The 15,377-nt window shown below is 44.6% G+C and overlaps 2 protein-coding genes across 3 annotated transcripts in view; both read right to left on the bottom strand.

Moving 5' to 3' along the window:
* The window catches only part of cpamd8 (C3 and PZP like alpha-2-macroglobulin domain containing 8), a 40,330-nt gene extending 28,953 nt beyond the window's left edge, over positions 1 to 11,377 (bottom strand). For both annotated transcript variants that reach the window (XM_035647627.2, XM_035647628.2), the window contains exons 1-19: positions 10,694 to 11,377; positions 8,371 to 8,522; positions 7,784 to 7,806; positions 6,958 to 7,123; positions 6,590 to 6,642; positions 5,983 to 6,000; positions 5,351 to 5,405; positions 5,017 to 5,130; positions 4,772 to 4,856; positions 4,482 to 4,590; positions 4,142 to 4,369; positions 3,829 to 3,999; positions 3,581 to 3,709; positions 3,257 to 3,455; positions 2,910 to 3,085; positions 1,477 to 1,626; positions 1,089 to 1,250; positions 836 to 978; positions 78 to 140 (exon numbers count right to left, since the gene is read on the bottom strand). In XM_035647627.2, the coding sequence (XP_035503520.2) occupies positions 78 to 140; positions 836 to 978; positions 1,089 to 1,250; positions 1,477 to 1,626; positions 2,910 to 3,085; positions 3,257 to 3,455; positions 3,581 to 3,709; positions 3,829 to 3,999; positions 4,142 to 4,369; positions 4,482 to 4,590; positions 4,772 to 4,856; positions 5,017 to 5,130; positions 5,351 to 5,405; positions 5,983 to 6,000; positions 6,590 to 6,642; positions 6,958 to 7,123; positions 7,784 to 7,806; positions 8,371 to 8,522; positions 10,694 to 10,779 (2,282 nt within the window). In that variant the 5' untranslated portion in view covers positions 10,780 to 11,377. The remainder of the gene's footprint in view (positions 1 to 77; positions 141 to 835; positions 979 to 1,088; positions 1,251 to 1,476; positions 1,627 to 2,909; positions 3,086 to 3,256; positions 3,456 to 3,580; positions 3,710 to 3,828; positions 4,000 to 4,141; positions 4,370 to 4,481; positions 4,591 to 4,771; positions 4,857 to 5,016; positions 5,131 to 5,350; positions 5,406 to 5,982; positions 6,001 to 6,589; positions 6,643 to 6,957; positions 7,124 to 7,783; positions 7,807 to 8,370; positions 8,523 to 10,693) is intronic.
* Positions 11,378 to 11,660: 283 nt separating this feature from the next.
* sac3d1 (SAC3 domain containing 1) lies at positions 11,661 to 15,044 on the bottom strand. The gene is made up of 4 exons (XM_035647629.1): positions 14,975 to 15,044; positions 13,877 to 14,294; positions 12,944 to 13,226; positions 11,661 to 12,711 (listed from the first exon to the last, which is right to left on the bottom strand). Exons 1-4 carry the CDS (start codon positions 15,037 to 15,039, stop codon positions 12,245 to 12,247), a joined length of 1,233 nt encoding a protein of 410 aa, XP_035503522.1. The 5' UTR covers positions 15,040 to 15,044; the 3' UTR covers positions 11,661 to 12,244.
* Between the last annotated feature and the right edge of the window lie 333 nt (positions 15,045 to 15,377).

Here is a 15,377-nt window from a genome sequence, read left to right as displayed (position 1 = left end):
ACACACACACACACACACACACACACACACACACACACACACACATGAGAGAAGTGTTTATATAAAGATTTAAATACCTGATGTTGAGGCAGTGCCACACCCAAGTCTCTGGGAAAAATGTACGCCTCCGCTTCTCTGCTCTGCAACCAAAACACAAGCTGACATCAATAAAAGGCCTCAGCTGCTCACAATAAAACAACACCATAGTTGGACAGTCTATTATTCCGAATTCCACGCTGACATTCTCTGAGTCACGTCATGTGTTTAATGTTCATCACTTGAATGGGAAGAATCCATGGCGTTGAGGGAAGTTGACTTAAAGCAACAAATCAACTTTTTTTGTCATGTTTTTCTCCGCTTGTCCATTGCTCAATTCTGAGACCTTATTTAAGCCAACGCATGACACATTCTGAAATGTGTATGGGTAGTGTATGATTGTTGGGATCATGAAGTAATTATTGCTCTCATGGGCTTGGTTTCAAATCCAATGTTTTCAGAAAAGTACATGGCTATTTAGCGTTGTGTGTGGTCCAGTCAGAGATCACAGTAAATGTTCATCAATAACTTAACTGAACAGCAAATATGTGAACATCAACAACTGAATAACCTAGAACATAACAGGAACTCCAACGCAGCTCCCAATTTATTTTGGTTCATTCACACATTGCTGAATAAATTTAGAGGAAATATTTAGCGCCATATCTGTCATATTTCAGTTAAGAAACCTTTTTTCAACTAAGGCATTGGAATAAGACAATAATTGGATATCAAGCATCTCAGTTCACCAGTTAATGCCCAGAAACCTCCTCTGATATCTCTATAGCAGGGCCCTTACCTGGTTGCCGGGCGAGAGTGCATGGCAGCCACTAAGGTGGAGGAGTGCGGCTGAAATGCAGGGACGGCCTCATCGGTGTACATTCCTCCGCTCTGCCGATGGTTCAGACTCACCATATCCGTCATCACAACCAGCCCCGATTCCTGTGTTGAACATACAGAGCAATAAACACACACAAACACACACAAGATCATAATTTTTTTTCAGCTCTGTACCGTCACTGTGGGTCTTTTAACTAAGTGTATGTTCTCACTGTAAAAGCAAAGCGTGCGTCCTTGGTAATGTCCCAGTGCCATGAAAACACAGAGGAGCGTCGGCGTCTCTTTGATGACAGCCCGGGCCACCAGAAGTGTCCGTCGTCTTTGGGAATGCCGAAGGCGTCCGAAACGTCAAAATCTGCCAGCTCCTTAAACACCTGCACAAAGGAAACACATCCACGTAAAGACGCAAACGCAGTCACGTACACAAGTGCAGCTCACAGTTACATTTATCCAGTGAAGTAATACCTAACTTTGTTTTGACTAATTAAGGAACTTTCAGTAAAAGTCAAGTCCCTATCGTTTGTATCGTGAGCCAGACAAAGCATAAATGCATTTTTCTATCACAGGGAAATATAACTATAAACTATAAATACGACCAACCTTGTCAGGACTGAGCTGGAAGTCAGGCTTTAGCAAGTAAAGACTTTTATCCACTGCGGCCACACAAACACACGAGCCCTTCTCTGCCCGGACATGCAGCGTCACTTGGTCCCCTGGCATGGAGTCATTAGCTGACAGAGAAACAGACACCTGCAATGCAGACAACAGAAGATACATAACTGATACATGCATAGTTTCTTTTGTTGTTGTTTTTTCCAAAAACCAGCGTGCATTTAAAAACAACTTCTTTATTTTCCTTACTAGAATTACTCACTGGTTATAAAAAAGGGGGATGGGGGGTATTTTTTTGACATCTTTAAATTGCTTGTTTTGTTTAACCAACACAAAAGAAATCATACAAAACAAAGAAAAGCTACATATCACCACATTTAAAAGATCGAACAAGCTAACTGCATTTGGTTCCTGATAAATCAAATTAGTGACAGATGAGTTAGACAGTTAGTCAAACTATGAATCAAATTATCAATGAAATGAATAATTTCAGCACTTGTTGGTAGTGTTGCCAGACACGAAGAGGCAGTTGGTGTGTCAGTTGGAACATCAGTTCAATGATGTTGAGTGGTGAGATGTGGTGGAAAACAACAGGACAGAGAGAGTGGAAAACTACGGCCTTTGAAAGAGGAGGGATGGTGAAAGTTGGCCATAAACTTTCACCCATCAAAGCTATTTTTCAAATTAGCCCTGTTAATCACTTCCACTGCCCTCCTTTCACCAGCCCGTAACCTGTCATCCTCTCCTGTCACGACCCCACTCATCGGGCTGCGACCCGCATGGCCTCGGTCTCATCATGCCTTCACAACCCCTACCCCACCCTCCTCCTCCTCCTCATCTCTCTCACACACACACACACACACACACACACACACACACACACACACACACACACACACACACACACACACACACACACACACACACACACACACACACACACACACACACACACACACACACACACACACACACACACACACACACACACACACACACACACACACACACAGGGTGTTGTAATGGCATACCAAGGAGCTGTAAATACTTCTGGGAGTAACTCGACCAAATGCAGGCAGGAACTGGGGATCTCTCCCAGGCCGACATAGCTGTTTGTTTACAGACATTACTCTGTGTACTGAGCTGCTGCGTGGATACGCGGGCTCAGCTCCAAAATGTATACAGGGTGTGCACATATTCCTCAGGTTTTTTAATAAACAACATACAAGGCATTTATTCTTGTGATAACAAAAAAATTAGTATCCAGCAACATCAGTGTTTGGGGACCTAGCCCCCCACCAGTTATCAAAAGTTTAACATCTCAGTGTGTGTTTTAATACCAGGGTAATAGAGATACAATGCCTTTTCTCTGGAGAAATTAAACTGATAAAAACAGAATCTGTTTCATTCCGTTGCCAAACCTTGTTCTCAAAGTCGGGCTGGATGGGGATCTGCAGGCTGTCCGTGACCCCCTCGCCATTATCCCTCACGTAGTAGACCAGCAGGCGGCTGAGGGGCGCCATGCTGTGACTGACAGGGAAACGTAGAGAAGTCACGCAGCTGTCCACCTCGGCCTGGGATGAGGAGCCTGTAACACCTGGCAGAGTGATGCGGGGGTAAAGAAAAAAATTACTGAGGCTATGTAATCTATGTTTAAAGTCAGAAATCAAAAAGAGGGTATTCCAGGTGGAACTTTACTCTATTAGCATCCAGTGAATCACGAGACAGTGAATCCATGTCATACCAGGGAAACGATCAAAGTGCTTACTGGAGGCAGAAGGAGGCTGATCGGTGGTGTGAATGTTTTTATCAAAGGTGACTGTGGCCCTTTTCCCCCGGTGTGAGGCGGTCAGGTTGGCCGGCTGCTGGCCCGATAGGATGATGTTTCCCCTGGAAGCCACCTCGTAGTGCAGGGTGAAGTTACATGGACACGTGGATTTGAGAGCCACCTCGGCCATTTGGCCAATCTATACACACAGAAGGACACAACTGCACCGTTATGATTATTTTTAAGGTTGATACTGTAACGTTGTGGTATAACGTTGTACTCAACAACACCTAATGGCATCAATGTACAGACGTCACCACGTACCTTGAGAGCTGCGCTGGGGCTCTGGATCTGGATGTGACACTTGCTGGGGGAGTACCAGCTACTAATGGACAGGTAGCTGGGCAGGTACTGGTCTCCTACGGTCTTTCCATCAATAGATGTCACTTTGGTCTATGCCAAGCAAAGACAAAAGGTTCTAACTCTTCATAACATTTGCTTGAAATTACCGTCTTACTTCACCCTTTTTATATTACATTAATCTAGAAACTGCTGCCATTACAACCACTGACCTCGAGCCAGACATACTGGGCAGCAGTGGGGATGGAGGGGATCTCAAAGGTGACGTGGCCGTCCTTGGCGATTAGTTCACTCGTGTAGATGTTGTCCTTGGGGGTCAGCTCTGCCTTAACACGCACCCTCACCCCATCAGCTGGGCTTCCATCAGGGTAGGTAACCTCAATCTACAGTACAAAGAGAGGGTTAAAAAAAAGAGTAGGTGGAGGAAAAGTCAAAAGGAGAAAATCTATTATGACCTGATTTATCTTTAACTATCAAGCCATAAATGATGAAGTGTGTGTTAAAAAGCGGCTTTTGTTATCTCACCTTCCCTTTGTAAGGCAGACCCGGCTTGAACTGCTTGCGTGTGTCCTTGGAGTACTTGATGTCGATGAGCTGTTTATGGACGGGCGTTGAATCGTCAAATGTGGTTTGCCTGCTTCCGTCTATGCTGGTCACAGATGCCCAAATGCTCACTGAGCCCCTGAAGTGATCTGCTACGTCCAAGGGCATCATGTCCTTGACACACAGGCTGAAGTTTGCAGAGCCGTTGATCTGAGAAAAGCAGAGGAGTGATCTCATATTGTGAAGGTGTAGAATTAAGTTATTGTGCAAGGGTCTGCAGGAGCATTGTGATATCTGTTGATCAGGAAATAAATCAACTGACCTCCATATTTTTAATCACGGGATGGCCCATCTCGTGACGGTAGTAGCCCACTCCATTCACTGTCATATTCACTGTCAACTTCCCTGTCACTGCTTTCCCAAAGGTGTACCTGTACAACATTGACATGTCAGACCTCTACATCTACAAGACAGCCATGGTCAGTGAACCAAGAAACTATTCAAAAAGCATGATGACTGTCAATTTGTCCATCACGTAAATGTACCATCACGTTAGCCAAGATTGTGGGGACTTTTTTCGATCTGTTCACTGATGAATTCGACGTGACTTACCGGGCCCTGAGAGTGGCTTGCTCGCATGAGTTCAAGTCATGGATGTAGCGCGGCGGATCTACCACCAACTCAAATTTAGGCATCACTGCGAAGGAGGCAACAGATGATTACTTTTCAGTTGCATGATCTATTTGTTTGATTTATTATCTCTTGTTTTGCTTAATATCATTCTACAACGGCACTCAGTGTAATCAAATGTCCTCTAATTTTAGAGATTAACTTTATGTGCATGTGCAGGTTCTCACCATATTTCTGCACCTCAAAGGACTTGTTATATGTGTGGCCCTGCACCTCCACAAAGATAAACCACTCTCCAAACACAGGCTGGTCAGACAGAGGGAAACTTGTGTTCACGACCCCTGTAGGAGAGAAGAATGTAGGTAACACCAAATTAACCATAAACCAACATATGCACTCCTGATAACATAGTAACAATTACAGTGCAGCACTGACTTACTCCAGGACGGAAAAGGTCTTTTAACTCTAGTTATCAAAATCCCAAAGAGAAATCTGCAATGAAATGTGAACATACAAGCTACACAACGATGGTGCACATATATTGCAGAAGGTGTGACTTACCACAGCAGACAGATTTAAGACTCTTCCACTGGACCATCCTCGATCCTCTTGGATCCTGAAAGATCATATTTTGTGTTTAGGTGCTGAACTATGTCAGTTTCACATCTGAATGTTGTTTTTTTACTCAACGCCAACATCGTGTGCCGTAAATGTTGAGTCGGGTTTAACAATCCTTGAACTGAACTTGACCCGGAGACTCAGCTGCCGTCTCAGGCCACTGTCGAAAATACTATCGCAGATTTTCCTCCAGTGATATATATTCTGTAAGTAAGAGGGTAGTAAAAAAACATCTTTGTGTTTGTTCCTGGCTATAAATCATGCAAGGATTTCCGTTAAAAGCCTTTTATGAAACAGCAGCTTGTTATTTAAGCCTACAAACATCTCAGTATCTGGGAAAAGAGAGCGAGGTCAGCAAGTACAGGAGAGGGAGACACCGTATGTGGGGGAGAAGAGAAGAGGATTCCCTTTATGTTGTTTATCCTTGCACTGTTCCAAAGAGCACCCTGTTATCTAGGTGAGCTGCCTCGACTCCTGCTCTGTAATCTCTAACTACACTGGGAACTAAAATTGCCACTGTCCCCTCCCGGACATGGCTCTGCCAACCCTGGGTGGTCCTGCCAGCCTCCACTCACCAAAACATATGCTTCAATCTGAAAAAAGAGAGAGAAAGACAAGTATAAGATGTTATGAATCAGAGTTTTTTATTTTTTTATTTTTTTAAAGAATCCTATGCTTCTTCACGGTGCCTCACCCCACTCTTTCCTTATCCAACAATCATCCATCTGTGAAAGTGAGCACTGCCCTTTACCAGCAGCAGACCTTTATAGCTGCAAACATCAATAAACCATCTGTCTGCACAGTTGCACAGTATATCTGGAGCCATCGCTAACATTCCAAGAGAAATTACTCGAGCTTGCCTTCTGTAAATAGGTGACTGTACATTGCTCTGCACTCAGGGAGGGCTGACTTTCGCCTCATAATTTCACCAATTAGAGATGGAAAAGTTTGTCCATGTTGGTGTCGTTCTATTGCTAAAGTGATAATGGAACATCAATCGAGTCATTTGAACAGATTTGTTTTGTTTTGTTTTTTAAATTAAGGGCTATGGAATCACAGATTATAACTATAAATCATTTTTAGTACCCGTCCATTGCGATTGATGTGTAATCTTTGCAGTGTTTTTCGATTGCATCTGCTGAATGTTTCACTTCTATTTGCTCAACAGGATATTTCATTTACCTTGTCATTTACTGGCCTCAGGTCGGGGGTGACTGTGTAGACGTTGATCAGCACTAAAGACAGAAAAAGAAACGCAGTGTTGTAAAATACAACAGCCTCACATCCTGACAACACGAAAACGATTGTGCATTTGAACAAAGCCAGTGTTTTGAACCCCTGGTTAGTTAGACATAGCATAATGTTCATATTAACACATAATCACCAGGCTTATTTCCATATCAGTTATTCAGTTCAGACCCAGCAGTAACGCGACAGCCTCTGTTAACTCATTTTCAGTAACTGAGTCCAATTCCTACAAATGAGCCTAACTTCTCTGCATATCTGTGCAGTGATTAACTGATTAACTACCAGATGCACTATGAGGGAACCTTTATGTTTGGGTTTGTAGACAGGCTTGTCGGTCTGGATGAAGACAGTTGTGCCTTTGCTCTCCACTGTGACGGTGGTGTAGTTGTGGAAGATGTAGCCGCCCTCCGTGAGGTGCCGGTTCCCCCACACCTTCAGATGGGCCTGGCCTCTTAGCCCATATGGAACCTGGTGGCAAATCCACACACATAGAAGCAAACACAGGACGGATCAGGGCTGGATTTACTGGATTTAAAATTAGGTCACTGGGGGAAGGATTGAAATGTTTTTCCTCTAGAAATGATTCAACTTGATTCAACATTTGAGATTTTTTTTTTGGGAGGGAACACAAGCTACAGAAAAACAAAAAAAGCTACATTTAAACACCAGAGGAAGATGCCAAGCTATAACACTTCTCACTAAACATGACTGTATGTCATGAGAATGAGGGTGGAGGTTACAGGGAGGGGAGAGCAGGCAGGGGGGAGAGAGAGAGACAGAGAGACGGAGGGGAAGAATCGAGTCGTGCATACTAGATTATCTATTCCAGCCTTCGGGAGCGGCGGACCATACATGCACGTCAACAGCTGTTGCATATTATATTGGGGCTGTTACCTTACTCCCAATGAATGAGCAGAGACAGATGTTGCATTACAAATAATGTTAGTGTTGATTTGCATGTTGCCTGAGGAATGTGCACACAGCGGACACGGGGTTCTCACTACTGTGCAGCTGTCACCACCACATAGCGCCGTGCATTTTAACATGTCTGGAAAGCAGCGTGCACACAACGTAGGACACTGCTCGCCCAGAAAACAGATGCAAACGAAGCTGCACAGACGGACTCACCTTTAGTTTGACGGTGCCTTTGTCTAAAATAGAAAACAGTGAGATCGGTTAATGAGGGGGTTTTCTTCAGAGCTTGCCACATACTTTAATACAACTCTCATATCTGTGTACTCATCAGTATAATACCATTAATATTCAATAGTTATAAGAGCTGCTACACCGTGGCAGAGTTTGCCTGGAAGTTCTCACCCTGGGTGAGCAGGACATCCAGCTGCTGCCCGTCTCCGTGCCACTCTTAAGGCAGAGCTAGCACCATCTATTAACAGTGCTGTCAAACAAATCGCACACTGTATACACTGAGTGGCTGGTGGGATGGGATACACTGATGCCTCCAATCATAGATAATGTCTATGGAAACCCGGGCTGGTCAGGAGCACGCGGATGGGGCAGAGGTTAATTAGGCTCACACTGTGTTTTTTTTCTTGTGTTGTGCCCTCGTGAAATGTGTACGTTTTTCGCCAGCATACCCGCCCGTGTGATCTCAACATCGTTCGAATATCTCACAGCTCAACTTGTCAGTGCAAGTTTTCTTTTCAAAAGTAATGCATTGTACCGGTGTAACCTAAGCTTTCAGAATTTGTTCTCACCGAGCACTGAGCCGTGGTTGTGGGCTACCGTCTGCCCCTTCACCGACAGCTGCACCTGGACGCGGGTTTCTGCCTTAGCATTGAAGATGGTTATGCTCACGCTCTCCTCCACGCCTGCTCGAAACACAGAGGGCGCGGCGACCAAATAGCCCCTGAAAACGGGAAAGAGGAAGGTGGAGAGACGAGGATGGAGAAATAAAAAGGAAGGAGGGCATAGGGAAGAAGTGAAGTGAGATAACAGGAGGGCAGAGGGCATGAGAGGGCACAGAGGAGGAAAAAAGTGGAGGTTGAAAAACAGAAGGGATTTTGAGGAGAGGTCAGAGAGGGAGGAGTGACAGGAAGAGGAAGCAGGTAAACATATGATGCATCTTGATAAACATGTATTGCATCACTGCTTGGTTTTTAGAGGCAAACCATCACTCACGTCACTTGACATTCCTGATTCTAAGTGAATATGGCAACATAACTGTAGTGTTTGTTTCCCCACAAATCAAACAGGCAAATATTCACATTTGTCTCTCACTCTGTTTCTCAGTTTCCCAGCGACCCACACGCACACAACAAAATGACACACACACAAACAGGGACATACCACATGGATTTGTGCAGCGAGATTGGGTTTTAATTGCAGTAGTTACCAGGGACACGCTACCTGTCGCTCAACGAGCTCTCTGCTTTCTTTGGGTGGTCTGGCTCCTCTGACAGAGCCTCGGTGTCTGTTTTGAAAAATAACGACTGAGATTCCACACAGTCACTCTGACATTTAATTGAGGGAAGGAGCCCGTCACTGAGGTCGAAGAGCAAAGGTCGGTCTTTGATGATTTATTAAAAGTCCGGGGAAGAAAAGCCCACTTTAAGTTTTATTTGGGTGATGGTATATGTGCCATCTGGCACAGAGGGGAACATACCTCAGGTAGCAGAGGTAGAAGAATAAGGAGCATGGTCCTAAACAACTCACTCGGTAGAGTGCAGTATGTTGAGCAGATGGTAAAAGTGTCCAAATTAAGTCTTATTTATGAGCATGTGTTGATTTGAGGAAAGCAAATGCCAAATCCCCTATGCCGCCCACATAACGCAGCAATACCTGAACCAATTTACCCCTAAACATCTTGGTGTTGATCAAATCACATCAGTCCCGGTCATACCAACTGTAGTTTCTTTTTTAGGGCAAGCAGGCCCACTCGCCCGCCGAAAACCTAACTGAAGATCACACAAATTAGGAGTGAGCAAAGCCTCGAGCGCAAAACCCAATTGCATGCCTGAAAGATCAGGTGGTTGGCATTACAGCACTACTGCATTACAGCCAGAGGCAACAGCGGTTCCTGCGAGAGAAAATCAGAAGAAAATCCCCTGGAAAATAAGGCTTCGGGAGAAGGGAGATAATGCGAGGAAATTGACTCTTTGCGTTTGATCTGCAGTGAGTTTAACCAGCTCTTGGATGAGTCAGGATCAGGTGGTGGAGACCATGCTCCTTTCAGTCACATGGTCTGATGTACTGAAGTTCTCATTGTTTTTGCCCAACTTTTGTCCTCAGCTGAGAGCTGAGAAGGATTTATGTTCTCCTTTGTAGGTGAAGTCCTTAACACTCAGCTCTCTCTCTCTCTCTCTCTCTCTCTCTCTCTCTTTTTTTTGGTTTCAGTCACATGGTTTTATGTCCTTAGCCCTTTGCCAAAAACTCACCCTCAGATGAGAGCTGTTTGATACATGAAAACAATGTGGGCTCTCTTCTGTAAATCAAGTATGTATTAGAAAGTAATTGAGTCTTCTTTTTTTTTTGTCTATTTCCTACATTGAGCTGCATTCCTTTCTTCCCTCTCCCCCCTGGGCAACATGGAAGAAGTCTTTACAGCTCTTCACTAGTATTAACACAACTCAAGGTCAGGATTAAAACACCTGACAGCTGCCTGATGGTATATGGAAGAACCATAGGTCAAGTGTTACCTCTGGTGCTGCAGGGATAATCTGAATAGAATATAGTGACAGAAACATATAATCAAGTCATGGGTTATCACTCAAATGAACAGCAGTGCACTCAGTTTGACAAGTCCAATATCACAACGTTTTACTGGAAGTGAGAGTCTGGTTAAACTCGATAAACAAAGTGTTGTGACGGCACAATGTCGTCATGCGTAATGGCCATGACACACAATATTAAATTGACATGTTTTACGCAGATCAGTTATTAAGACGCCTGCTGCACAGATCTCACTGGAAGGAATAACGTTGCCATGACTCCGGGTCACATCCTTTGAAAAACATAAAACATTTCTTCCTGCTCATTTGGATCAGTGCGATGCGGCACATGCAACGTGTTCCTACTTACTGTCTTTCTTGAGCACAACCTCTGCTCACGTTGCAGATGAACAAAGTCCACGAAAGACTCAGAGCTGTCAAGGACGAGCGCAACATTTTGGCCCCAGGAGCCGAGGCGCTGCTGGATAATCGTCTGTTTCGCCCCTCGTCCTCTCAAGGAGGCTGGATCTCTGAAAAGTTAAATGGAACTTCGTCCTCTCGGTCTACGCATCCATCGGGGCTGGTTGGCGTTGATGGTTGTGCTGCAACCAAAGATCAACTTTGTGTAGTCATCCCACTTTCGCCAAATCCACTTCCAAGCAAATGGTGTTTTGTTGTTTTCCTCCTTCTCCTTCTCTCAGAGCCCAGAGTACACAGACAGTCCTCTCCCATGTGCCTTCACCCGCCCCGGTTCCGTTCTCTCATATTTCAGCATTACAAATAGTGAGCGTCCTCCCACTCCAGCGCGCAAAAGAAAAAGAAGAAAAAATGTCACAGCAAAGAGAAGTCGGACATGTAGCCCGCGATCTGTGCGACTCCTGCTCTGCCGAGCCCCTCGGACGGTGGCGAGTCAGGAGCAGATCAGCTCCAGGCCGCCTTCATTCTCATCAATGCGTCCTCTTCACCGCGGCGCAGCGAGAGCATGACTGGCCCCAGTGTGAGGAGCGGCGCGGCGCCTGCAGCTGCGGACCACGAACAGCTACCTGCACGTCACACGCGCGCGCACACACTCACGCGCGCGCACACATTCACTCTCGGCTCCGTTGGCATCTCCTTTAACGCGCACCAGCTCCAACCGGTTCCTTCCTTCATGCCCTCACTGAGCGGCTGCAACACAAACACAAACACAAACACACTCGGGTGTTCAGGATTATTTCTCATTTACTTGTTTTTCGTCCTGATCGCTGTGCGAGCTGACACCGTTTGCAAACATCTGCTGCCCTCAAGTGGTGAACGGGCTGAGGTGCGGGCTAGTTTTAAATTACAGACAGAAGCTGTTTCTCTTTTAGGTAACAAAAATTTATTGAAATGTTTCATTCTGAGGTACTGCTTAAAAGAATAAGTGAACACTCTTTCACAGTAGGTGTTCCAGCATGTGTTCTGAAATACTGACCCACAAAGACATGATGGTATTAAAATAGCATTTAAACAGTCACAAACACAAACGGTAAACTGTAACATCCTGACAAAAAATTCACATTTTTAAGCACCTTTAGGCACTAAGTGCATGATGAGGATGAAAAAGCACAAGGCGGAACTTGTTTTCGTTCTGAATTAAAACTTGTCTAACACCTCTGGAGCAGGCCCTTCTTCAGACCTGATCATTTTACGGGAGCTTCACAGTTGTGCAGACATTTGCAGTCTTCTGGTTTTCGTTGATTTTTGTCCATCACCTAGTGCTCATCAAGTTTGGATGTGCGTGCTTTCATATACCTTCTCAACAATAACCCTGACCATGAGCCTAGTCTTGCATGTGTATAATCTGGAGAATTTCATTGTTAAATATATTGGCACCGAGCATCCTTGAAGGAGCCCCCAAGCACTGCTTGTATTATTAATTGTCTCCTGTTTTTTTGTCCTCTCAAGCACAGCCATCAATGATATTCCCGACAGTGAGGTCCCTCTGTTTCTCAGCAACTATGTTGTGATACACTTTACAGTGCAGTTTCCCCTGTTCCGGCTCAGTGAATGCAGCCTTGGAGAAAACCACTTGGTCGTCCCGGGTGACCTCCAAGCCGTAAGACCGACACAGTTGGGCTGTAAGAGACTTGTCCAAGAACAAGAGCTGAGCTAGTCTGTCAAGGGGAAAGCGGCAGTTGCGGCTGCTGTATCCGTGGCTGAATATGTGCAGCAGATCTCTACGACACGTCACCAGGTGCCGGTGGAGTGCGCAACACTGCAGGAAGTTCAGCTTCTGAGCCAATCGGAGAAAACGTACGGGGTTGTGCTCCAGAAAGGCCCGGTTGATAGACAGGGCGAGCTTGATGGCAGGAGTCTTGCGGAGCTCTTCGGGGAGCCCCATGATGTGCCATGCAGCACGAGTTGAACCTGGCGGGCGAGGAAAAGGGAAATTATCAGCAAACATGGAGAAATCAAACCAGTAATGTTTCAAAAACAATTTTAAGGTAAAGTAGGAGGTATGAATCTGCAGTGCACAAGAGGAGCCATGATTCATTTGAGGACTTTTTTTACACAATGGCTCAACCCTCAACATACATACAAATATACAAATGCAAAAAAAAACCTGTTAAGCATTTAACTATTACATGTTGTAACTAACCCAAGTTGTACAGAAGACCAAGAGCTTGAAACTCTGCCTGGTTGCGATGCTGCTCTGTTTTAGCTGCGTAGCAATCCAAAAGCCAGCTCAGACACTCCTGTAGGTGCGTGTCATTGATCCGTGGGTCGTAGAGCCGCAGGGGCTCGCCACAAAGACGATACGCGGCATAGACGAGGAAACGTACAGTCGGCTCTAAAATGGCCACACAGTCCGAACCAGATACCCTCTGGATGATCATGTCCTGCTTCACACTGCGCAGCCGATCAAAAACAAAGCTGTACACCTAAAAGATAAAAACGATTTTTTTATATAAAAGAATACATGGCTTTGGATATGGTATTGTTATGTCTCTTTGACTGTAACTTCTCATGAAATAATATAGACCCCAGGAAGAGTAGCTCCTGTTAAGATACATAAGCAGACAGAAGCTGGGGATCTTAATAAACTAAACTCCACTAGTCCAATATTCTTACTGGGCCAGTCAAAAATGAGCTATGTACAAATAAATTAAACAAGCCCTGCATGCTAAAACCCTGTATTCCTATGTCCCAATCTTGTTTTCGATCAGATATTTAATGACAGTACATGTTGTGGCCACCAGTCACTCAGAGTTTCACTTATTTTCATCCAACATAATATGGAAATTACAAATAAAGATTGTATGACAGAATAACCCACAGTGAGTTTCATACATTGGGAACAATCCCATTGAGATACCTCTATGATCCTTTCTGTCTTTTTTTTTGGTACTGTCAAGAGTAGGTTCATGTTGTTTTGGTACAGCCTGTAAATTCAAACTTCACTGATGTTTCAACTATCATAAAAGAGTGCTTAGATGATACCAAAACTTTAGACACCAAGTCAACAATTACATTAATATATGGGACGATTATAAAAACCAAAGGGACTACAACATATGTGAATACTACTAGCCTCAGTCCATGGATGCAGACGAGTGGAAGCAGCGATGTCATCAATGAGGTAACAAACAGTTTTCAGTAACACAGCAGGTGGACGGAGGTCAGTGGGGTTCGTTGCATCTTTCCCGGCAGCTGGTCTGGAATACTCCTTGACAGCACGCAAGGGATCTCCGCTGGGCCGCCGAGTCGTTTCTGTGCCTGCCAACACCTCGAAGCGGTGAAGGCAGTTCTGTGCCTCACGGACCCGCAGCTCATGAGCAGGGCACATTGTCCGGCAGGTCCCCCTGGGCACCTTGTCTTTCCCCTGCTGCTCATTCTTCGTCTCCTCCTCATCCTGCCTCGTCCATGCTTTGTCTTGGCCTCGCCACTGCTCCTGGTTCTTGTGCCACCGCTCCCCTCCTGTTGGGGCACCCCTCCTCTGCGAGTGAGAGCTGTTTGAGGAGATTGATAATTAGCCGAATGTGTGATTTAACAAGAAACAGATCTACATTACAAAAGGCAAGAACAGCAGCTTCTCTTATGTTGACTCACATCAAATTCAAAACTTAATATCTTCCCTCTGTCACACGAACAAATGTTCAGTATTGAGTCTATCAGTGCACGAGTTTTTCCTACATTTAAATACACATCTTCTTAAGACACCTAATAACTCAAAGACATACTAAATTAAATTTTTAAAAATCGAAAAACGTTTTTCTTTTAGTATCTTCTTGCACATTGATGTTCACATCATGAAACACTAACTCAATGCAAGTGCTGTTAAATTGAAGGGAAATTGCAAATTATTATTGACGCTGTCGTGGTCATTCCATGTATTGTCAATGTTTAGTTTATTCAACATTAGAAGCCGTGAGTATAAACGGTCAAAGTGTAGTTTACAGTGTAAAGTGACGCTAGCCACGCAGCTAACGTTAACGTCTAGCCATTAGCTAGAGACGACAGTTAGCTAGTTAGCTAACGACGGCAGTTAACGTCGAGTGACACTTCTGCAAACAAAAACCACGTACGTTTCACTCAGCCAACGGTCAACATTCACTTAAACTACTGACTTTGATGACAGTTTTGACTTAAAAGTGATTTTAAGTGAAGTAAATCTCGTGTTTGTACTCACATGCGACGCGGCGCTCTCCTGCGGTTCATTGGTCCTTCAAGCATGTCGTCACTTTTGAGCGTCATCCAATAAAAACCCGTTCCTGTTGTTTTGCTGTAACGTCATATCCGGTTTTGTTAGTGGCAGGAAAAAAAATTTTTTCAAAGAAATCCGCAAAACTAATCCAGGGTAAAACCCATAGATTTACTATTTAATACCGTAAATCCTTGCTATCCTCTCAGAATAGCCCCAGTGCTTAATGGTACGGATTCCGTAACTTGGTGGAAACGTCCCTTTGACACGCTGGTCCTTGTTGATACAACTGCATCAAACATTTCTGCAGACTTGGCAGCTGTACAGTCATGATGCTGATGTCCTGCTCTACCACATCCAAAATGTGTCTTGTCCAGTAGATTCAGGTGCT

Source organism: Scophthalmus maximus, chromosome 13 (assembly GCF_022379125.1).
Source record: "Scophthalmus maximus strain ysfricsl-2021 chromosome 13, ASM2237912v1, whole genome shotgun sequence".
NCBI lineage: Eukaryota > Metazoa > Chordata > Actinopteri > Pleuronectiformes > Scophthalmidae > Scophthalmus > Scophthalmus maximus.
Note: the sequence above shows the minus strand (reverse complement) of the source record. Positions and strands in the feature narration are given on the sequence as shown.

Bases quoted from the DNA above. Each gene is read 5' to 3' on its own strand.
- sac3d1 (XM_035647629.1), bottom strand. From the start codon at position 15,039: ATGACGCTCAAAAGTGACGACATGCTTGAAGGACCAATGAACCGCAGG. The intron at 13,227-13,876 runs GCTAGTAGTATT...TTTATCTTTTAG, and splicing joins GTCTGCATCCATGGACTGAG to GTGTACAGCTTTGTTTTTGA. The intron at 12,712-12,943 runs GTTAGTTACAAC...CTCGCCCGCCAG, and splicing joins TGGTCTTCTGTACAACTTGG to GTTCAACTCGTGCTGCATGG.